Consider the following 22,715-nt stretch of genomic DNA (forward strand, 5'->3'; position numbering starts at 1 on the left):
AATAGCAGGAGTGGATGCACATGTCCTTCATCTGGCATTTGGGTGTCATCCAGTGGACTCACCCAGCCTGCACAACCCCTGCCTTCTCCACATTGTTGTGTTCCTCAGGTTCTCAGCCACGAGCTTGTCTCCCATCCTTCATCCCAGGAGCAGCTCAGCCATGATTTGTGTCAAAAACTTGGGATGAGGACATGGGCACTTACCCTGCAGCTGAAGCAAGCTTCTTGCATAACATGGCTTTGCTTCTCCTTTCCATTCCTTAGTTTTACAGCTGTTTTCATCCAAGCCTATTGACTTCATCCCTATAAATCCAATGATTTTTCCATAAGGATTAGTGTCAGATTCTCCCTGCAGACATCTTGGGTCTTGGAAGACAAAGGAGTGCTCTACTGCTGGCTGGCTGGTGAGCTTAAGGCATTCACAGCAATGGCTTTTAAATGCATTTCATGGCCAGGCATGGCTTTAGCCCCAGTGCAGCTCATCCACCATCAGGATTTGGGAAGGCAGGGCATAGGAGGGATCCCAATAGTGCACTAGAATGTGGATACCTGGATATGAAATAAGCATTGTGTGGGTTCTTCCTGCTCTTGAAGGGCATGGAAAAGCTGGGAGAGGAATTGCCTGGCTCCAACACCAAGGCTTCATAGCTGGGTAGAACAAGATGGAGCTGAAGAGGCAAATTTAGAGCAAAGAAATAGTCAAACTGACAACCAGGGGAATCCTGGAAGGTAAAAACTGCCTCTGAGAGCTGCTCCTGAGTTTTTCAGCTTTCCCTGGGCACAGAGAGCAGGGTTTGCACATCACAGCAGTGACTGACTGTGCCACAGCCACCCATCCCTGGGAGCTGGGCTGAAATCCACACCAGAAACGTTCCCTCTGGATGGAAAAAGGGCATTAGGCACCAAGCAAAGGGATATGGAAGAGGAAGGAAACTCTGCATACATCAGCAAGAATGTTTGAGAATTTTATTATGCTATATAAATTTTGTCTTCTTAAATTACTCTCTATGAGTTGAACAGAAAGGGATTATGGTGGAGGAAGGAATATACAAAAATAAAAGGATATTGTGAGCTACTGCATCACCACATATACAACAGTAAAGTACTTTACAAGCACTTAGAGAATCAGACTTACAAAAATAAAAATATGACACATCCTTATGCATTTCCACCACTTATAAGTTCTCTTCTTCCTTCTCTAACCTTCAGACACCTTTCAATCCCATCCTCAGGTCACAATTCATGGTAGGATACTTTGCTCATTCTGATGGCCATTACAGTATCTGAAAAAGAATCAGTGCCTCCCAAGACTTATAAAATCCAATGGTTATAGAGCTTCAGGGGAGATGTCCTGTACAGATCAATTTGTGAGTGATCAGGTGATCCTCAGGGAGCAGACTTTATCTGGCAATAAAAATCTGAATATCCCACAAGAAGATCCATCATCCCCTCTAAAGCATCCCCCCATCTCCACAGAGGCACAGCTCTGCATGTTTGATTGATACACACACAGAGTTCCTGGTGAGCCTGGGGAATGCTGATGCTCACAGACTTCAGCAGGGCTGAATGACTGTGACAGAGGATGGAGCTGATTTTGTTTCAGCTCTAAAAAAGGCAAAGATGACTTTTCCTACAGGAAAAGAGGCAGGTTAAAACCACAATGGCTAAATATCCTAGCTCACAGTGTTCACACACAGAACCATTCACCTCTACATCAGACTCACACAGTCCTTAGTCTTCAGTTTGCTCTGCAAAGTCTTTTTTGCTCATTATCTTTCTGGTGACCTTTCCCATTTTTTTAAGACACACTCAACATAAATAGTAAATAGCATTCACTTCTCTGACCAGCAGCTCACTCAAACACTGCTATCAACACCCAAACACCATTTCACCAGTCCCAGAAAGCGTGCACCCAGGGTGCAAATCTGTCTGAATTTCACATTGAGGAAAGTAGAGCTGGCTTAGGAAGGGAAAAAAAAAAGGCAAAAAATAGACAAGCAGTAAACTTTTGGTCAAAGTTGTTCTCTGCAGTTTGTGCAACGTATTCCACAGCTTCTGAGAGTTCAGTATTTGGTTAGGGTTTCATCTTTTTGGCCCCAGATGCAATGACAGCAATGCAGGCAGACCAGACATGAGCATGCTCTGTTGCATTCCAGGGCAAAAGAATCATAGGGATGAAGGAAAGAGAGACCTTTGAGATAGGGACTTTCCATATTGAAAAAACAATCTTCCCCCTGTCAAAAAGATAAAGGCAGTGTCTCACTTTACCCACCAGGCTTGCAGAGCTGTGGGCAACATGCCCATCAGAATCCTGGGGAGAAATAGTGTGGCCACAGTCCCAGCTGTTCAAGGAAACTCACCTTTCCATGGTCTAAATTTATCACTTGGGTCTTTGAGAAAACATACAGGAGCAAAGATCTGTTGGCTGAGATGAACAACACTCCATTTAAAAGAAAAGCACCTCCCTAGTGGGACCAATTGTTCCTTTCAGACATACAAACACACTACAGGTATGGCACAAGGCACTTCTTGGCTGCCAGAGTGATTCTTCATTGGCAACACAAAAACACAGTTCAGTTCCTGGTGTTTAAGCAAAACAAAAAAGTCATCGCTTTTCCCAGTCATGAGTAAGATGAACTTTGGCTTTTCTACCACAGCCACAGGGATGGGAGCAGCAGGGACAGAGTGGCCAGGCAGGTTGGGATGTGTGCCCAGGCAAGGGTGAAGACTTTACCCTCTGTGGTTTCCTTGACCCCAGGAAAAACAAAGACCCTTTCCAAGGCCAGCTTTTGCTCAGAAGAAAAGCAGCTTGTGATGAACCCATGGGAGATACTGTATAAGAAGGTATTTTTCAAAAATTTCTCCAGATCTCAGGCACTTGGATGTGGTCCAGGGTGATAGTCCCATCACAGCCACTGTGGCTACACAGCTCAAAATGTGCAGCAGCCTGGAAACCCAAGCTGCTTTTTATCTTCTTTTCTTTTCCCTAAAATGGCAAGACCAGAAAAGCTGCTTAAACTCAAAGGAGCAGGAGCATGTTAGGTCACTTCTAGTGTATTTGCAGAGAAAACAAAGCATGAAGCTTCAAAGAGGCCTGGGCTGGGTGTGTGGGACCCTCCAGTGCCAAGGATGCAGCCCTCCACTGCACCCTCCCAGGGGTCACATCCACCTGTGAGACTTTGCCTCAGCAGCCCCTCTCCCTGTGTGGTGAAAGTCCAGGTTGAGGTTCAGTCTCTCTGCTGGATTTGTATTTGCACACTAGGTTTTTTTGGCTTGCCTTGAATTCTATTTTACTGTTGCAGCTGATATTTAGGAAACAACTAAGAGTGTACTGAGTGGGCAGAAACCTGCAGCCAGTCATGATGAAAGGGATTTTTCTGGGGAAAACCTGTCTTACTGAAAGACCAGCATGATCAAGAACAGCAGCTTTGGGCTCGAGGCACGGGAATAATCCAGCTGTTAAAAGGAGCAAAGCCTGATGTGTGGTCAGAACAGGGAGAGTCTCAGCTCTGAGGTCAGCCTGTCTCCATCAGCCCACTCTGTCTGTCATCCTGCAGGGATCTCCTGGGTGTGAGTACTGGCCTTGCTTTTGGACCTGGATTACACTGCTGCCAGCCTGGAAACCTGCCCCTTGGCACAGCCTCTCAGGGATGCAGGCACTGAGCCCTCCAGAGCCTCCACGTGTCCCAGGAAGGCAGAGGGGTCTTTCCCCTGCTCCCAAAGCTCACCCAGCAGCATGTGGCCAACAGGACAGACCTCAAGGTGAACTAGAAAGTAAGTGTAACACCAACCTCACTGCACTGGGACCATAAGCCAGCCCTCCTGCTTGCTGGAGCCCTGGGGAGAAGAGCTGCTTCAGGCATAATAATCCCTTTGGAGGCAGATGCTGCTTTTCCAGGCTTTGATGCTGACAGACAGTGACAGCAGAATCTGGCCAATAACAAATATAATCCTTGTTTGTGTTGCTGTAAAGAATTCAACAGTAGGTGGAAGCCTTGGAAATCCTTTGAGAGGTTTCTTCCTACCAAGTTCTAATTCCCAGTAGAGAGGCAGAGTTCAGCACTGCCATAACACACTTCTTTCAGCACTAATGATGCTTCAGCTGTCAGGACTGAAGTTTGTATTTAAAGACTTTGTATTTACCTCTGGTGGAAAAACTGGGCTACATTTTAAACAAGAGAACTTTGTTTCATAAAGGTCACAGTTCTGGTCACATTTACCAACTGCCTTTTGAAACTGATGGAAAAAGTATCTTTATATGCTACTAATTTTATTATTTTTTCAAGTTTTTCAGACTTTTTTTTTTTTTTAAATCTCAGTGGGTTTGTGCGTCAACTGTTCTGGGCAATCAGCTATGTCTTGTTGACATTGTTAATAGGCTTTCTGACTTGGCTGCTCAGCTGTGTTCTGAAATAACTCCATCAGACTCACAGCAAGTCAGGAACAAAATGGAAAGTTTAGAAGAGAGAAAGCTGGAAATTAATTTCCGGAGCTGTGTGGTTATTTCTAAGTCTGAGCAGCATGCAAAAATTCTTGGTGAGATTTTTGGAGACAATTCCGTGCTATTTTCAAAAGTTATATGTTTGTGGGAATCCAGGCTCCTGCAGATTTTCAGCAAGAGACCACAGTGAATATATACCAGGAGATGGAATTCATGAGTGGGGAATGTTTTACCTTAGGATGGCTGCACTGACTCCTGCTCACTGTTTCTTGGTCCTTCTGCAGAGACAGTTCAGCTGTTTGCAAAGTACCTGGTTTTAGTGCTACAGCCTGGCTGACTGAGGAAAACCTGGATGGATTTGAGCTCTTCATCCTTCAAGCTCTACACTGAGAAAGTTTGGCTGCTCCTCTACAGGCAGAAAAGCTGCCCATGCCACAAATATGGAAACTATTGAGAGGGTGAGTTAACCCTGCCCTGGCTTCAAGGAAGCCAGGGAGCATCTTCCTGCTCTACACTCCTCTCTGCAATACAGCCACACCCTGAAACTCAGAAGGGCTGCAAGTGCATGCAGATCCTTTAAATTAGGTGTTAGAGGCAGTGAACAGCGTGGCACATTTGGTCTGACAATACTTTTGATAAAAGGGCACTGGGCTCCTAAATCTCTCAGTTACTTTTAGAAACTAGCCCTTCAGCTGTTCATTTTCCTCAGTCTCCCTGCTTACTCCTGGGCTCACAGATGTGTCAGTGCATCAGAGCAGGCCTTTCTCCCATCTCCTGCTTGTGCTGTGCCTTGCTATGCTATACAAACATCCAGCTGCTAGCAAGAGCTGGGGGACCTGTTTAAATCCTCTTTTTCTTGGGACAGTCTCCACTCCTCTCAGGAAGTGCTTTTTAATAGGGCAGCTCTCACTCAGATGAGCTGCTGGAGCAAGCTGTGATGTACTGATACAAATGACCTCCTCCTCTGCATGTCAGCTCTGAAAGAGATCCGGCCTGGTGTGTGCTGGGCTGACCAGACGCTGACTCTGCAGTTGGTCTTCCCTTTGCAGAGACCAAAATAGCTCTGAAGCTCACAGTGACTCTCACCTATGTGCTAGACAAGACCCTCAGAGCTCATAAAGCATCATTCTGCTATGGGTAACAGGGTCCTCTGTCATCTTGACTTCATCTAAACACAAGCCAAAAATAGATACGCCCGGGGTAAAGAAAAAAACCCGAAAAATAAAATCCAGATCACGAATGTCAGGAACGTCGCAAAATACAAGCCAGCCTCTCACTGATCAAAACCATCCTGTGCCCTGCCAGCCTCCTCCCAGCCAGTCCAGCCTCGCCAGAGAGCTGTTCTCCAGCCATGAATATTCAGTGGCCACCGAGCAAGCCCCGCGGTTGCCAGCGGCGGGGCGGATCAGAGGGTCTCGCTGTACATGACGCACGGGTTGGTTTCCTCGCAGAGTTCCAGCTGCACGCTGGAAGCAAACCAGCGCTTGGCACAACCCAAGCTGTAGTTGAGGGTGGTCCGGTAAATGTTCTTGGCACGCTTGGGGAAAATGATGGTCGTGCTCTGAAACCTCACCGGCTTCTGGCGGGGCTCGAAGATCAGCTGGGACTTGTAGTTCCGCCAGGTGCAGTTGGGAGCGGCGATGATGGTCTCGCTGTAGGTGGTGACGGTGGGGATGGGGCCGTAGAAGATGTCGTCCCGGTAGTGCTTCTCCGAGTCGTACTTCACCTCGGAATTGCACCTACGGAGGACAGCAAGGTGTCAGGAGCACACCCAGGCACAAAGGAGGAAATACAGGCAGGACTCTTCTCTAACCCTTTGGAGCTGGCAGCAGTTACCACCTCCTGCTGCACACACACTGGGGGAGATGCCAACTCTACAACCCAAAGCCAAGAGGACTCTTCTCTGCTGGGGAATCTTGTTGGAACCCCACCTTGCTGTGAACTCATCTCAGCATTTCTGCAATGTGGTCATACCAGGGCAGAAAACACCTTGTTGCACAGGCTCCAAGCAAGGCTCTTCTTCCTCTGATTTTCTCCAAGGGTGCCACTGGGGCCTCAGCTCAGCCCTGAGAGCTACACTGCAGGCAGACAAACACCCTGTAATGGACCTGTTAAGCTGTCATGGCTGTTTGTCGTTTTTCTTTATACCATCTTGCCATTAATGCACAAAAATGCCCAAAACCAGCTAAAATCTGAGTGCTGGGAGATGAAAGGTGAGGTTGTTGGAGCCTACACAAAATCCAAGCAATGCTGAAAGAGCAGGTGAAGCAAAGGGATATTGTGGGCTATGGCTGCCCAACACCCAAGCCACCAGTCTCAAAGGAATTGGCCACGAGAACTGCCAACAGATGAAGAACCACAAAAGTGAGGATGTCACAGCCCTGCCTTTTTTTCTGCAGTCATCCAGAAGGGATGTGCAGACACTGGGCCAGGAAAAAGGCTTTTTCTGGAATCCCTAGCCATGGGGAAGAGCAGGACTTCCAGTGGTTTTCCCTTCTCCCCAAACGCTCCTCCAGCAATCAGCAGCCAAGGAATGTGCAGCTCCACGTAAAAAAGATTAAAAGCTGGGTGTGTGCTTGTCATTACCTCCACCCAGAGGGGGGCTGGCTGATTGTGCACCGCGTGTAATCTGAGCTGCTGTAATGTATTTTGCACAGCTAGGGTGTAAGCAAGTCATTCAGCACACATAAAACAGGACTCCGATGTAATCACCATAAAAACATGCCCGCTGGCAGTTCCTCAGCCAGCAGAGATTTACTGGGGTACATTTCCAGAGAGACTTTTGCATAGGTTGAGGGGGTTTACAGTCCTCCCACTGTCCCTGCCCCAAGCTGTAAGTGTTCCATGCTGTTTGCAGGGGACACTGCACATCAGCAAAAGAAGAGCAAAGACCAACATTTATCCATTGGCCACAGCACCAGCCCCACAGGAGGGCAGAACATCTCCATCACTGGCTTGAGGGAGCATCTCCTCACACAGAGGAGCTCATTCAGTGTCTGTGGGCTATCTAATGTTAGCTTCTCTGTGGCAAGAGTGAACAAAAACAGGTGCCAATTAGAAGGGTGTTGCTTCTTCTGAAGATACAAGTCATCTGGGCACAGTTTGAAGACCATCAGATTACTTAGTGGAGGCCATCAAGCCCACAGATGGTAATGGTTTTCTCTCACAGCCTTGGATTTTAGCTGGCCTTGGAAGGAAAGCTGCCTTCTGTTAAAAATTCCTCACCTCTGCCTGTGCTGCTGTCAGTGGCTTCAATTCAGGAATTACCCTCCCACCTGTCCTTCCTTCTCCATCAAAATAACTATGACTCCCATTTGTAAACACATTTTAATTTTTGGCAGAAGCACCAGAAAAGAAGACAGAAATCCCCATCTACCCACCCAATCCCATCTGTACCTGATTTCCTGCACGGGCTCAGGGTTGACCTCAATGCTTTCTCCAAAAAACACCGGGTACATTCGAGGTCTTATCTCTGGCATGGATGGGTTCAGCAGCAGATAAGGCATCTGCAGGGAAGGAGAGCACAGCAAGTGTTGGGACACAACAGATGGGGCTGGCACAGTTCATAACGTGCTGTGGCTGGCAGCTGAGCAGCCTAACACAACACCTGGACTGTGCTCACCTACCAACACCTCCCTCTGCCCCAGCACACCTCCCAGGTACGTGACTGTGCCCACATCTCTGTCACTTCATGCTGCAGCATCTGTTTGTTGAAATTTAACCTTGCTTTTCCTTCTTTCTTTCTTGTTTCTCATAGGAATTGCAATTGTTTTTGAGCTTTCTTTAGCCTTGATATTGCCTTTACTGCTAGGAATTAACAAGTCTTAGAAACACTCAAAATGTGTCAGCATGGAGAAGTGCTCCATGTCTGACCTAACATGGGCCTAAGGCTGCTGACTTGAAGGATGTAGGTCTACTGAAGTGAGACATGTATGTGTATTTTTACAGATATAAATACAAATATGTACATAAAATCATGTATCCCTTGCAACAATCCAGCAGAGGAAGTGATAGACTTGCTGTTCCCAAAGTCACCGTGCCAAAAATGGCTCCTTAGCTCCAAAGGACATTCTTGTTAACCATAAAACTGAGGGTGGGGTGAGTCACTGGGGCACCTTGTGGCCTCTGCAATGCAGGAAGCCAGTTTCAAGCCAAGACTTTATAGTGAATGGAGTGGCTCCAATTCATGACACCAAAAACTGGATTTTTAAGACTAACTGCACCGTGAACTTACTCTGACAAATTGTCACAGACCAGCCTAGGCTCCTCTGCCCACCACACAAATGACTAATCCCACTTCTCTATACTGGAGTGCTCTTAAACACCAGTTCCCACACGTAGGGATCCTGTGTCTGGTGCCTGGACCAAACCCAGCAGCTAATTCAGCCTAATCCTGCCCTCCTGGAAAAATGTCACTGCAGGTTTCAGTCTCTGCCACTGCTTTTCTGTCAGCAGATATTTATGACACACAGGGACACAGGATCTCTTTAAAGGAATGGCTGGCAGCCTCTGTGCAGGGTCTGTGGATGGCTAGCTGAGGTCTGCTTTCCTCTACTGGTTTGGGCCCTCTGCCTCAGGCTAAGCTAAAAAATGTCATTGCTCCATCTGAATTTGCCAAGCCCATCAATTCTGTGTCCCACAGCCACAAAGCTGTTTCTTCGCTTCATCCTGAAATATCCCTACACTTTACAACTGTGTAAAGTTGTACTGCAAAGTGAAATGGCCAGTCCCTCTTTTTGATTGAATATTTCTGTTCCATTGTCCAAACAGAACAGTATCTGCATAGTTATAAGGAGAAAAAGGAAAAATATATATATGTTAACCCTCCCTAGCAAAAACAGGCCAAAAGGCAAAGTTCATTCCTGAATTGCTTTCAACACTCTTGACAGGGGAGGGCAAGGGCAGCCTTTCTGGTCGTAAATAAAGCTCTTTGCTTCTGAAATGTGAATTGTTTACATCAGACAAGCCTCAGTTCACAAGGATGCAGATGTCCAGCTTGTAACAGTCTGCACATGGCCAGAGCTCTTTCTAAAGACATTCTGTACATAAGAAGAGGTTCGTTTGGGTGCAGGAGTCAAACACCATTTGCACATGCTCATGAGCTTTGTGAACAGCAGGCAGGCTGCCCTTTGGGGGTTCACCTGCAGAGGGATGCAGATTGCTTGAACTGGTGAAGGCAACAAGGCTGGGGATACGTGTCCCTATTTAAAGAAGCAGTTTCAAAGAAGTGCTTCCAGGCAAACAAGCCTTCACACTTCTTGCTAATGAATGCTGACACTAAGTGTGCTCCAAACATCCCCAGGATGAGGGAGATGTTACCAAGTCTTTCCTGTGGCTTAGCAGGGACATTGCTGGGGCATCTGGCCCCCAGTGTGTGCACGGGAAAAGCCTTCCCAGCCCGCTGAGCACCGGGGTGCTGCTCGGTCACAGCGTGGGCACAAGTCCCACAGCAGGGAACAGGAAACAAGAACACGCTGCAGAAACAACACCAGTGTGCACAGAGAAACAGAGGAGCTGGCATGCATGGCTGACATCAACCAGAGTCCAAAATCTGCTGCTGAACTTGGTGAGAGCAGGATTAATGTTCTCCAGGTTAGTTCTGGATGGGGTGGTGATGAGACTGTTTTCATTGGGAGTTACAGTTAACCTTGCTCTGGGCAGGGAAGGGTGGCAAAAGGTATTCACATGCTGTGGGTGAGCACCAACTTCAGACCTGCAGGCTTGGCTCAGTTTGGAAAGCTGGAACAACTGTGAACACTGGCAGGCCAAAGCCAGGATTCCTACTGCCTGTCAAGATGATTACAGACTCAGACCTCTCTTCTGTGAGCTGCTGCAGGTCAGAAACCTTGAAGTAACCTGGAATTCTGCACATGGAAGATGTAAATAACTTACAAAGCATGGCCTAAAAATAGAGACCCTGCAGGCTGCTCACCAAACAGCAACTGATTTGCTTGCACAGCGTGAAGGGGTCACTAAACAGCAGCCAAAGGTTTCACCCAGCAGCCACTGAAAGGCACTTCAGGTGACATTTTGTTTTCCCTCCAGTGATGTTCTGAAATGTCGGCTCCTGCAAGTCACCTGGAGCTGGGAAGCAAGGAACAGGGGATATGAGCTTTCCAAAAGATCTGTCTTTGGGGCTGAAATGTTATATGCTTGGCACATGTCAAAAGCTGGCTTTTTGGCAAGAGTTTGACACCGACTCCTCCTGCTTTAAGGGGAAAAAATAGTTTTGCCTGTCAAAAAAAATACTGACTCAATTCTTTTCCCTTCTGCACAGGAATGGTTGAAAGAAGAGGAGCACTGGACTGCTGAGGTCCCTTCAGAAAATCAGGATCCCTAGCTCATTTCCAGGAATCTCTTGGTGATCTCCAGACTCTCCACAAATAAGGTAGGTTTCTGATTATCCTGCACCAGGGACAGACTGGCAGAGGGAGCAGAGCTTGCTGCACACTCCTGGAGGTCACTGATGGTGAAGAGGAGAAGCTCACATCACTTTAGAGCAGGCTGTCCACGAGTGATCCATAGCTGAGATCTGTCAATCCAAGGGTTGCTGTGCAACCTGTGGTGACCTGATTCATCTGTCCCCAGTAAGTGGAGCTGTGCTGGTACTTACCAGATGCAGCTTTGCAAAAGACACCACAATCCTGTCATCTTTATGGACAGGAGGAGTCTGGTAGGCAAGGAGGGTTGAGAAGACAAAATGAAAGATACTGGAGGTATCCCATGTTTACAACTTGATCCAAAGTGAGTATTAGGCAGAAAATGAGCTATTATTTTTATTTCTTTTCCAGTACACAAATTTGTGTCAACCAGCAAAGAGTTACAGTATTATTAAAAAGCTGAAGAGCTTTCTTGTTTGGCTGCATTTTTCCCTCTGCCTTAACTCTGATGCCTTTCAGGCATGTAACGGCCTGGGCAGCTAAACTCTGCTTTTTGCAAGTAGCAGATAGATAAACACAGATAAAATTGATTGCTGAATGGAATTCAATCTACAGCTCAACAACAGCATTGACTGTTCTTTAGCTGCCAAATTCCAGGCAGCAAAGCAAGGAAAAGGAAAGGAAATTAATGTGACTTGAAATAAATAAACCCCCAAAACCTTCCCCCAGAGAGCACAGAGAACCAGAACTGACCGACTCCTTTCGTTATGCTCGTTATATGGAAGGCACTAAGATGTGGCATTAAATCTCTAGGGACTGTAAGGGGAAACAGCTTCCCAAGTGTCAGGGCTACAAACAGGATACAGCTTCCCAAATTCCCAGCTCCTAACTTAGCTAGGGCATAAGCAAATCTCTCACCACATTTTCCCACTATGGTAACATGTCAGGTCCATGAAAATGTCACTTTACTCAGCTGTTATTTACAGCTATAATGAAAGATCTGGCTGAGTTATTTGACACACATCTACATTCTCAGCTCTAGAAGATAAGCAATATTTGTTTAACAGACCATTTATTTTCCCAATATCTGCACGTATTGCACATTACGAGTAATTTTTACCAGAGCCGGATGAGATTATATTGGGAGGTGATAACAGTAAATGCAAACCTCAGGTAGAAAGCAGGGCTTTATTATTTCAAAGAATTACATCCTTCCTGCTTATCTTTTATTTCAAGTGGGAAATGTGTGCTGCTTTGCTTATTATCCACAGGGTTACGTAGGGACACAATGGAAATTCAACAGCTAGAAGGCATCACCCTCAATGTCTTTCATCAGAGCCACACTTTGCAGAGCAGATGATGAGATCCTGATGCCTGTTTCCCTGATCTGCCCAGAAGGGACATCTGTCAGATCAGGTGAGGCAGATCAAGTGAGGCCCAGAGCCATTCCCTGTCCTTCACCAAGGAGTGGGTGCATATCCAGAACTGGATGAGGATGAGGGACAGGGAACAGCCAGGTGGGTTCAGCCTTTGCCAGGAGAGGACACAGGCATGGAACTGAAGCTGGGGGAATTCCTGCAGGATCCAGCCCTGTGGGAGTGGCTCAGAAGTGGGTCAGGATGCCAGGCTGCCAACAAGCCTTGAGGCAAACCCTGCTGTGGTGCCAGATGGGTGCCTTGCTGCCCAAACCAGCCTGGGGCTTCCCCAGAGCTGCTGGGACCTGGGAGTCACATCCCCTGCCCTGTATTTGGGCTGCAGGCTGGCTCAGGTGGGGTGCTGGGCCTCCCTCTCACGTGCTTTCCGTAGGTGTGGGCAGGTATGGAAATTTCATATGGAACACCTTTGCTGGCCATGGTCCCCACCCAGTCCCCACAAGACATTGCCCCATTCCTGAAGCATTTTCAGTGCAGGATGAGATGCTGGCTCTGTGACCCAAGGGGTCTTCAAAATGTTGCATATCAGGAGGAAATGTTCTAGGCTTTTTGTTTGTTTTTTTAATATGAGCCATTCATCCAAGCAGGGTTGGCACAAATGCTGACTTGGACCACATTGTTGGGACCCCACTGTTGTCACCAAGGGGCAAGGTCTTCTCCACACCTGAGATGGAGCTGGAATCTCCTCCCACACCCAGGAGTGATTCTGAGTCATTCTTGCTGCTGAATGTAAGTAGAAATTCCCTACATCCTACAGCTGATTCACTGGGATACAGTCACACAGAAGTCAGTGCTCACTGAGGTAAGTTGTGTGCACAAATACTCAAATCTTACAAAGTAACAGGAAGTCACTGCAGTGGCAAAAGCTCCTTGTAGCATTGGGAAGGAATATAAAATCTGCTGCTTCAAGAAGGCACGATGGATAGTTCTGCAAATGAATGTGAGCTTGATGTCCCCTGATATCCATTAGGAGCTGTGTGATGAATGCAAAGCACTTATTTCAGCACAGTCCAAAAGCAGTTCTAGCCTAAATCTGTATCCCAGGGCAAGAACAACAGGGAAAACTCTCAGCAGGCACTTTGATGTCATTTCGTTCCCCACACTTTCAGCAACTGCTTCTTTGTGCATATTATTAGGGATTTATTTTGTTGTACTTCTGTTCCTTTTGACCCAGCTTTACAGACACAGTCAAGAGAATTCAGTAACCCAAGTCATAAGAATCAATTGAATAATGTTTCAGATTTAGAAGGCAGAACTAGGTAAAAGTCACCTTCTATTTTCCTTAGGATATTTGCACTTAAGCACAAAACACTTGACAAATTCCCTACATGGACTTTATTTGAAGAAATAAAAGCCAATTTATCCTGCACTACAAGTAAAATGAAAAAAAAAAAGTCCCTAAATGGTGTTGAACTTGTGGTATTTATGACTCTGGCCCTAAATTGCCTTTCATATTTTCTTGGATCCCAAAGCTGCTCCCAAATTGGCTGGTTAAATGTGAATAAATGGTGCATTGTCTTTGGAACAAAGTTGTGCTTATTAAAGAGCAGAGAGTTTACTTTTTCAGAGTCACAGTTAATAACACAGAGCAGAGAGAGCACAGATTTTACACACAAGAAAGTCTTCGATAAGGGCATGGAATCTCCTTTTAGTCTGCATGAGAAGGGCTGTCCTAAAGCAGAAAAATTTTGTAACATATTTGTGAAGTTGGAACAAAATAGCTGACTGCCGAAGAATGCAACTGGGTTCAGACTGGTGGTTTGATAGTTCTGCAACAAAGAATAGTATGAAATAGTTCACTGAGATCTGGAATGTTGTTTCCTTCACCTGACAGCAATTTATTGTAACTGTACGTACTAGAACCTTGGCTTATATATGGTTTTATAGAATTCCAACACAAAGAGTGCAGGTTGTGTTCCTGGCTCTGTCACGTTTATAAAGCAAAACAAACACTAATATAACAGGCAATTAAAACCAGCATTTCTTGGTGTGCAAATAGCTGCAATTACTGATTTGCCAATTCTGCATGCTCTGATGAACAGCAGAGGAATAGACTTAAACAGAAGCACATTCATGGGTTGCATAACTGCTCATAGATCTGCAAGCCCTTGTAAAACGGCAAAATTAAAGCTAATTAGATACTGCAATTTGGAAGTATGAAACAAGCAATGCTCTCCATATTTTTCCTGCTTTAATATCAGCTGCAAGTACAGTATTTGCACAGTGGAAATGGGAGGAAGTGAAACTCTCTGTAGTTAAATAGAGTGAAAATTCCTATTAACTTCATTATTTTGCAGTGAACCAAACAGAGTTGAAGAGCAGAGCCCAGCACCACTCCAAATAATAAGTCCAACTGGTTTCAGCATTTGGATCCCTGCAACCTTCTCTACCTGCTAAGAGCATGGAATTCCACACATTCCCAAGGTATGGAACCCACACTCTAAGCAGGAGCCCAGGCTTACCCTTGCAATGTGATACAGAATTTGGGAACATCTATAGTGTGAGCTTTGCTGAAGTGTCTAAAATGTTCCTTAATTATCAAAACAATTGAAAAACTTAATTTTACTTTATAGAGATCACAGGAATAACTTTTTTTCCTGTAGGAGTCAAGCAGTAAAACTCTCAATTCTAATAGCCCATGAACTGAAATAAAACTTCTCATGTTCTTTCTTCCTCAATATCTAAGGACTTTCTTGGATGGTGTGGTGGCCAACTGGAGATTGTCATACACCCGTTACAGAGTTTTGCAGACACCTCCCTCCCTGCTGTTTTTCGGACCAAGCAGCCTTCACTCACCTTCCTCTCTCATTTTATTTTCCAGACACATAGCAACAGCCTGATCCTGCCAAATCAGAGGTGTGTGGGTAACTTTGTACATAAACACTCCCATCGAGATGGCACACACGCCCAGGCATCTGCAGGTAAGGCTCCATATTAGGAACTGTGCTCTTAGCAGGTTTGAGATTTGACTTTCATAATAACACCTCACACCCTCTCCACTGTGAGGAGTCATTGTTCATGGGGAAGGTTTTGGCATGTTCAGGAGTAAAAGGCAGTTTTCAGTTATATGCTCTAAAGGCCTTAGAACTTGAGAAAGTGCATGAGGGTGTGAGGAGTAATTGCGAAATGTCTCTATGGGAAAGAGGTCTTTGAATTGTCACCAAACTACAGGTAGGTAATTTTTGGAAAGATTTGTGCTGCAGTTTTCATTCCATATAGAAGCCAATTAACCACGTTGAATACACCTACAAACATCTTTTATACATGTTTTAAAAAAATTTTAAAGAGCCCTGGGGAAGAACTTTCATCATCCTTTAAAAAACTCCACCACCACTGCTTATGCTCTGAACACTGTGTTTTAAAAACGAGTTTTATAGCTCAAGGATAGAAATAAACAAATAAAGCAAAATAATAGTGATCATAAATCTACCCAAATCCTACTCCACATTGAACCGCTTCACTGGCAGTGCATCAGGCTGAGCGAGACCTGCAGTGCTCTGCCAGCTGTCTGAGCTCACAAACCAGCGCCAGGACAAACCTTTGACACAGGCTCAAGCCACAAAGCCCCGCTCCAGCAAAGGGCAGCGGCACACCGCCCTTCCCAGAGCTGTCCCGCAGCAACTCCCCGGACACGCATCCCTACCCTGCCCCAGCTAAAGGGCACTTTTGTCTTTCTTGCAGCCAGGGCTCCAGCAAACGTGGCTGCACGCTCCTCACAAACCAGATGTGGGATGCCAGGGCGTAATGATGGCTGAGAGCCCGACGCCCCTGCCTCGGTCCGGATGGATGCAGCTCCAACCTGCACCTACCGGGCACAGCAGTGTCACTGAGGAACAAGAACACTTTTCTGTTCCTAAGGTGGGCAGGGGAGCTTGTTTCAGACCGGGGTTTCACTCCCACACCGTTATTAGAGTCCACCCAGCCAAACTGCCAACACTCTGTGAGTGTATCCAAAAACCCTGCCCGGCGCTGGGCCAAGCCCTGCCTGGCACAGCAGCGGCGCTGCCAACACCGGGCTGCAGCCCCGAGTGCGCTCGGCCGGCGAGGCGAGCTCAGCCCGGGGGTGCCCAGCAGCGGTCACAGCACCCTCCTGCCTGCCCCCCGCTCCGGGGCTCGGCCAGCCTTCCCCCGCGGGGCCGGAGGGGACAGAGCCCGGTGCCCGGCTTTGCCTCTTACCACTTTGCCGTCCTTGGCCTCTCGCCGGTGGCCCGGGGCCGGGGGATCCGCAGCGCCGCTGCCCCCTGCTCGGCCCTCACCGGGCGACAGGGAGTAGAAGGGGGGGCTGGGGCTGGGGGGCAGCCCCGAGTCCGGACTGTCCAGCAAGCCTTCCCGGCTCTTCTCCTTCAGGCTCTCGTCCATCCCTTGCAGCTGGAGGTGACCTACCATGTCTGGGGGACAGCGAGGGGGCCGCGGCGGGAGAAAATCCTCCAGCGCCGCCCGCCGCGGAGGGAGGGAAGGGGAAGGGAGCCCGGGGGGCCCCTCCTGAGTCCCGACCGCCGCTACCAGCCTGCCGGAGCCCGGTGCTGCGCGGGGCAGCGCCAGCATCAGCCAGACCGGGGTGTCCCGGCCGCCTCCCCTCCACCGGCCCTGGCCCTGCCCGTCCGGCCGCCCCCGCCCTCAGGCGTTCCCGGAGGAGGGAAGCGAAGCCCGATCCCCCCGCCCAGCCCCGCGGGGACGCGGCCGAGTGCGCGGGGAGCGCCCGGGGCGGCCCCGCCGGCAGGGAGCGCTGGGCGCGGATGGGGACAGGACGGGGATGTGCCGCGCTCGTCCACAGCCTGCGCCGTCCGCCGCTTCCCGGCGGCTCATTTATCCGGAGAGGGTGGGAGGGAGCCGGGGAGCGCCCTCCCCTTCCCCCGGCCCCCCAGATCTGTCCCGGCCGCGCGTTCTCGGGCGCTTCCCAGGCACGGAGCGCGGCCGGCGCCGCCCGCCCGCCCTCTCCCTCCTGAGGGGACGGGGCAGCCCCCGCGCACGGCGGGACGGGGGTGTCCCCACAGGCTGTGGCTGCCTCTGCTCATCCCCTCACTTCTGCCCGAGTTTCCACTCAGTTATGTTCCGTTTTCCCCTCCTGATTTTTGTGCCTCTTCACGCTCCCAGGCTGGCAAAGCGGCCTCGCCACATACAACACGCCATCGCGGGCACAGCTTCCCTTCGCTCATTCCCTCATTGCTGTCCCCAAGTTTTCCCGCACTCAGAGCTGATTTCCCCCTCAGTTCTGATTTTCACCCTCCTTTTTTCACCCCCATACCCCAAAAGTAGCCTTTCCCCTCAGTGTTGTGGGCATGAGGGAAGAGACTTCCAAGAACCATCGTCCCTCTTTGCTTTGAGATGGCAAAGGCAGCTTCACTAAGGCCGCAGGTCACCATGGCAGTCTTGGCTACCAAGGTGCTCAAACCCACCACATCCCCTCATGGCAGTCCTCACCCCTCCTGCTCTTTCACACCTTTTTATTTTGCTCCACAGCTTCTGGTCCACAACCAAGGAGTCGCCCTTCCTATCCCAGCCATCGTGTGGTCAAGGCCACCATAAACGCCATGGAAGGGCATCCCAAACCACAGCACAGCCTCCAGCCAGGAGGAGCAGCACGGAGGGGAATGGAGAGTCCATATTAACCCTCAGGGTTCAGAGAAGCAGCAGTGGTTAAGCAGGTCAGGCTGGCTGAAGCCAATGTGGTCATTTGTTGCACAATAACCGGTTGAGGCTAATGTTACCTTGTCCACAGCCCTGGTTGTGTTTTTCTCATCATGTTTTCTCTCTAAAAAGAGTCTAGACTGTGAGAAATCTGGGGCAAGCCCACTCATATGGCTCAGCTCAGTGGAGCTTTATTCATGGCAAATAGGTTTCCATGGGAAGCTGTTGAACTCCAACTGGCCTTCACTTGGTCTGAGTTATTGGCCCAGCACCCAGTAGAAAGAGACTGTGTCTGTTTGTGCTACAAAATGGACAAACACAATGCTTGTTGTGGCAACGAGTGAAAATGTGAGGGGTCTAATACTGTACGTAGGGATAAAGACTTCACACCCAAACCACAAAGATGGTGCAGAGTCCTTGGAAGTTGGGTTGAACCTAAAAGTGCCCCCACTGCATCCTCCTGGGGGAGCAGATCCCGCTGTAGGGTGGTAAATCTGGATTTGTTTAGATGTGTTCTTGCTCAAGTCAAAAGGAAAGGCTGGGGATGCCCAAATCCACCTTTGACTGAAATGAGGGGCCCTCCTCAGAGTGACTGAAGCGATTTGTATGCACTGAGCTGTGCAGAGGAATGTCACTGATTTGTAAATGTCAAACAGGCACCGAGCAGCCCACACACGAACCTCAGTGAATTTTTACCTCTGACCCGCTCGTCGGCTCCAGCAGCTGCACGGGCTGATTTAGAGCCCCTTACTGTAAGGGCTCTCATGTCTCACACAGGCCACGGCTGATCTGGAAATGTCAAAGGGGACTGAAGGTCAAAATTTCCATAAATTAGTCCCTGGCTTGCTACCTATCACATAATAGGATTCTCTGGCCAGTTAACACTGTGAAGTCAGGCATTCAGCCCAGCAGTTCCCCTGCAGCCCAGTTCCCCTGCCCCTCTCCTGAACTGGCTCAAGACATTGTGTGCAAGGGGAAGGAGTGTCTTCAGAGCTGCTTACCTCCTCGGAGAAAAAAGGAGCAGGACAAAGAGACACTGGGCAGGGGTGAGTGCACTGTCCTTTTGTCCTAGAAAGCCCTGTTTTAGCTTGGGGAGCAGTTGAGGGGGGACTAGTTTTTCTGTTCCTTGTTTTGAGAAAACTGCAATCCAATCTTTCCCAGACCTAAATATTGTATGTTTCTAAAGGTAGATTTCAGTACAACATGTGTTCAGCTCAGAAGTGGTTGTTATTGTTTAGGAGTTGCTGAGCTCCAGGAAGCTGAAGACACGAAGCACTGCTGAGCATCCCCCAGCACAGGTAGGGATGTTGACTTCACTTGTGAGTGGCAAAACTGCTGCTGGTTCTGCAGGGCATGTGTGCACACACCTAATGTTGGTATTGTTATTATGGTCTTTGTTCTGCAGTGCAAGTGGGTGCTGTGGTGGTATTATTGTTGTGGTTATGATTAGTAATCTGTTTAAAGTTAGCAGTGGGTTGCTCACCCAAGTTGAAGCTCTCTTGTGTAAAGCACAGGGCAGGCAGGTGGTAAGAAATGCTCCTGTCCTGATGGTTGTGATGAAAATGACCCAGACTTTGGTCAGTGTCTTGTTTTTGTCCAGTGAAACTGAATGGAAATGGAGTGAAGGATTCAATGGGCACACACAGGTGTGGTAGAATTAGGCCTGGTGAAACAGGATTTAAATATTGCACAGTGCCCAATCGAAGGAGAAAAGGAGAAAAGCAACAAATTTTTCAGCTGAGGCCATGTTGCTTTACTGTTGCTTTACTCCTTAGTTCAGCACTCCTTTATTTGCTGGAAGGAATCACTAGGGACTGATACATTCCTGTGTCTTGGCTTGGGAAAAGGGAAACTGGGCCCTTGTGTGTTTGTTGGGACAAGGAGGAAGGAAAAGTCTGGAGCAGAGTTTTCTGAAGCAGCTGAGTGGAGACAAACAGGTGCAAGCACAGTGGTACAAGGGCAGCAGTGTGAAGGCACTGGGGGAGAGTGGCCTCTACTACCAGCACTATCTCCAAAGGAAAAACCCTGCCTAGCTGTGAATTTGAGTGTAAAACAACTGTAAGTAAGGAGTCAAGCAGCAGAAAACTAGGGAATATTCCAGCAGGACTGTATCTGTTAAGATTCACCCTCAGGCAGCGGTGCAATCCTGACAACAACAATTAGAGGGCTTTTTGAAGCACACATTTCTCAGAGCTTCTCCAACTTTTTTTTTCATTGGTCTATTTGTTATAAAACACAAAGTCCCAGGCCCAGTCCTGAAATAGGTGGGAGGTCATAAGGGAGAGACTGTGTGGACAGTGGGGGCAGGAACTCAGACAGCCCTGCTGATGTGAGCAGCCCTGCTCCTGGATAAAAGCTGGTATCCTTCCTCAAATCCACTGGGATTCAAGCCTGTCCATGCTTTTATGAGTCCTCTGCCTTCTGTTTTCCTAGCTAATCTCTTAGCTAGATTTGAGTACTTTAGGAATCTGCTGTCCCACAGACATGGCAGAGAGTCAGCATCACGTGCTAAGTTTCCTTCCACTGCTGCCAGGCTTGAAAGACAAATACAGTGAGGGAAGAAAGAGACAGGATGCAAACACCTACATCAGGACTTTTTCTGAAGCAGGCTGGGTGGCAGAACGGGAAGAATGTTAGGAATGTCCATTCTGGTTCAGTGTCGAACTCGATCCCTGAGAACACCCACAGCGTAACTGTAGTCCCGGTAAGAATGGCTCGGGCCAGGGCTGGATGTAACTGTGCTCTCTGGTTCCCTCCAAAAAGAGCAGCTTTCCCTCTGTGCCATGGGTTCCTGACAATAGTGCTGAAAGACACCAAAGCAGCAACATCACTGAAGGGAGTATGACCAGACAGCAGGACCCAGGTAGGTCAGACCCAGACCACCCTTGCCTGGCACAATGCAAGTTGTTCGCCTCAGCCCAAAAAAAGGCACAAGGGTGGCAAACCACTGCTCACTGCACAGGTCCAGATGTGATACAAAGAGCAGGAAGCATGTCCATAGTGCTGGACTTGGAAACCACATGCCAATAATGATTAGTTTTGCAGTGTGGCAGAGTTCAAATCAAAAGAACCTTTCCATCCGAAAAGCAGAGGCCATTTATCAAGAGATAAAATCACCTCCTGATAGGTCTAATCATTTATTTTTAGGCAGCCCCTACATCAGAAATTTTTTTCAACCTCGACTCCCAGGTCTTGGCTGTCTGCTCCAGTGAAGGCCACAGCCCCCTCAAGTGATGGCTGCACCTGCTCTGGCCCTGCTACCCTCACCAGACAAACAGCCCTCCTAGCACTGACTTGGAACAAACTGTCTGGCAGGAAATGGGAATGAAAAGCACAAAAACCTCCTTTTCTGGGGTCAGGAGTGCCTGTTCTTGGCAATAAATCAAAGGAAGGAAATTTCCTTTGAATAGCCTGGACTTGAACAAAGATGGTCCATCTCCCAGACAAGGCAGTAGACTTTGTGACTGCAGGAAAGAAGGATGATCTTTGAACATGCACGGGGTTGTATGAGAATGTTACCTTTTCATATTTGACTGCAGTGTGCAGATTTGTGCCACAATCCAGACAAAAATCCCCAACTGAACACTGTATTACAGAATGAGAAAAGGCTCTGGAGCACAGAAAAATTACCAAGACTTCTGCTGACCCTGCTTGCCTTTGAGTAGGGTGCCACATGATGAGTATTCAATTGCCTGTGGTGTCCAGTCAGAATTCGCTGATATTGTTACATACCTGAATCAAAACACACCTCCCTGCCTTACTGCCCCAGAGAAGGAGCTGCCTGTTATCCTGTGAAATTTCCTCTGCTTGTCTGTCAGGGCTGCTGTGCTGTAATCTTGGAGGATAATCAACAGCGAAACCATTCATAAATCACAGCAAACAGAAAAGACGCCGATAGGGTCTTAAATTTCAAGCCTGTGAAGCCATCATTTCAACAATGACAGTCAAAGGGGAGATTAAGAATTCTTTTACATGGAAAAGTTTTTCTTGGAAGAGCAACCCTCTCTTTGGTTGCCTGTAACTACAGTCATGTGGATTTGATTTTTACATGGCCCTTCTGCCCACTTGCAGGGAATGCTGTGCAGCCCTGTTCTCACACCAAACTGGGATGTGGAGGGACAGCAGCAGGATTGGAATAAGGCATCAAAAATGAAGGACTAAGTGCTAGCAGAAGCCAAATGGGCTGCCTGTTTGGGAGGCAGTGGCAAGATGTTCCAGACCCCTCTTGACTCAAGTTCACCATGCCTCTGGGTCCAACTGCAGAATGGGACTAAGGCTGGTGCCTTGCTTTGTGGTGCAAGTAAAGTATTTGGAGATTAACTGTACCTGCACCTCATGGTGTTTAAAGCTGTGTGGGTATTGTGAAGTGTGTTGCCAAAAAGGGCTGGATTAACACCCCACCTGGAGGGCAGGTGATTTCTTTCTGATCCTTGTCTTGCCCTGTTCATTTAGACCAAGTGCTGTGCTAGGAAGAAAGGAGGGAGAGTGCATAGTTCTTGCCTTCCCTGTTGTGGATGTTGACCAGCAGTGAGAGCCTGAAGAAGATGCAAGGAAAGCAGAGGCAGAAACAGCAAGTGGAGGAATACAGTCTGTATGCATCTACTGTGCTTCCTTCAGATAGTCTTTCATTTAAAGTGGCAACAAGGTGGCTCTCTGCTGCTTTGTTTACTCTCCCTGATTTTTAGACAGTGCTTCCTACTTCTGCTTTTCTAGCCTGCTTGCTCTTGTGACAAGCAAGGAAAAATATCATAGTAGGAAGGAGGCTTCTGTTCTAAGCATGGTTAAAGAAGAGCACACCAAAAGGTACTCTGAAGAATTAAAGCTCTTTGAAAAA

The 22,715-nt window shown here is 48.0% G+C and overlaps 1 protein-coding gene across 1 annotated transcript; it reads right to left on the reverse strand.

The window, feature by feature from the left end:
- Positions 1-951: 951 nt before the first annotated feature.
- On the reverse strand, positions 952-16,841 carry RFLNA (refilin A). Its single transcript, XM_033075771.2, has 3 exons — positions 16,430-16,841; positions 7,837-7,946; positions 952-6,179 (listed from the first exon to the last, which is right to left on the reverse strand). The coding sequence occupies exons 1-3, from the start codon at positions 16,796-16,798 to the stop codon at positions 5,846-5,848; spliced, it is 813 nt and encodes a 270-aa protein (XP_032931662.1). The 5' UTR covers positions 16,799-16,841; the 3' UTR covers positions 952-5,845.
- Between the last annotated feature and the right edge of the window lie 5,874 nt (positions 16,842-22,715).

The sequence above is a fragment of the Catharus ustulatus genome, chromosome 18 (genome assembly GCF_009819885.2).
Source record: "Catharus ustulatus isolate bCatUst1 chromosome 18, bCatUst1.pri.v2, whole genome shotgun sequence".
NCBI classification, from domain to species: Eukaryota; Metazoa; Chordata; class Aves; order Passeriformes; family Turdidae; genus Catharus; species Catharus ustulatus.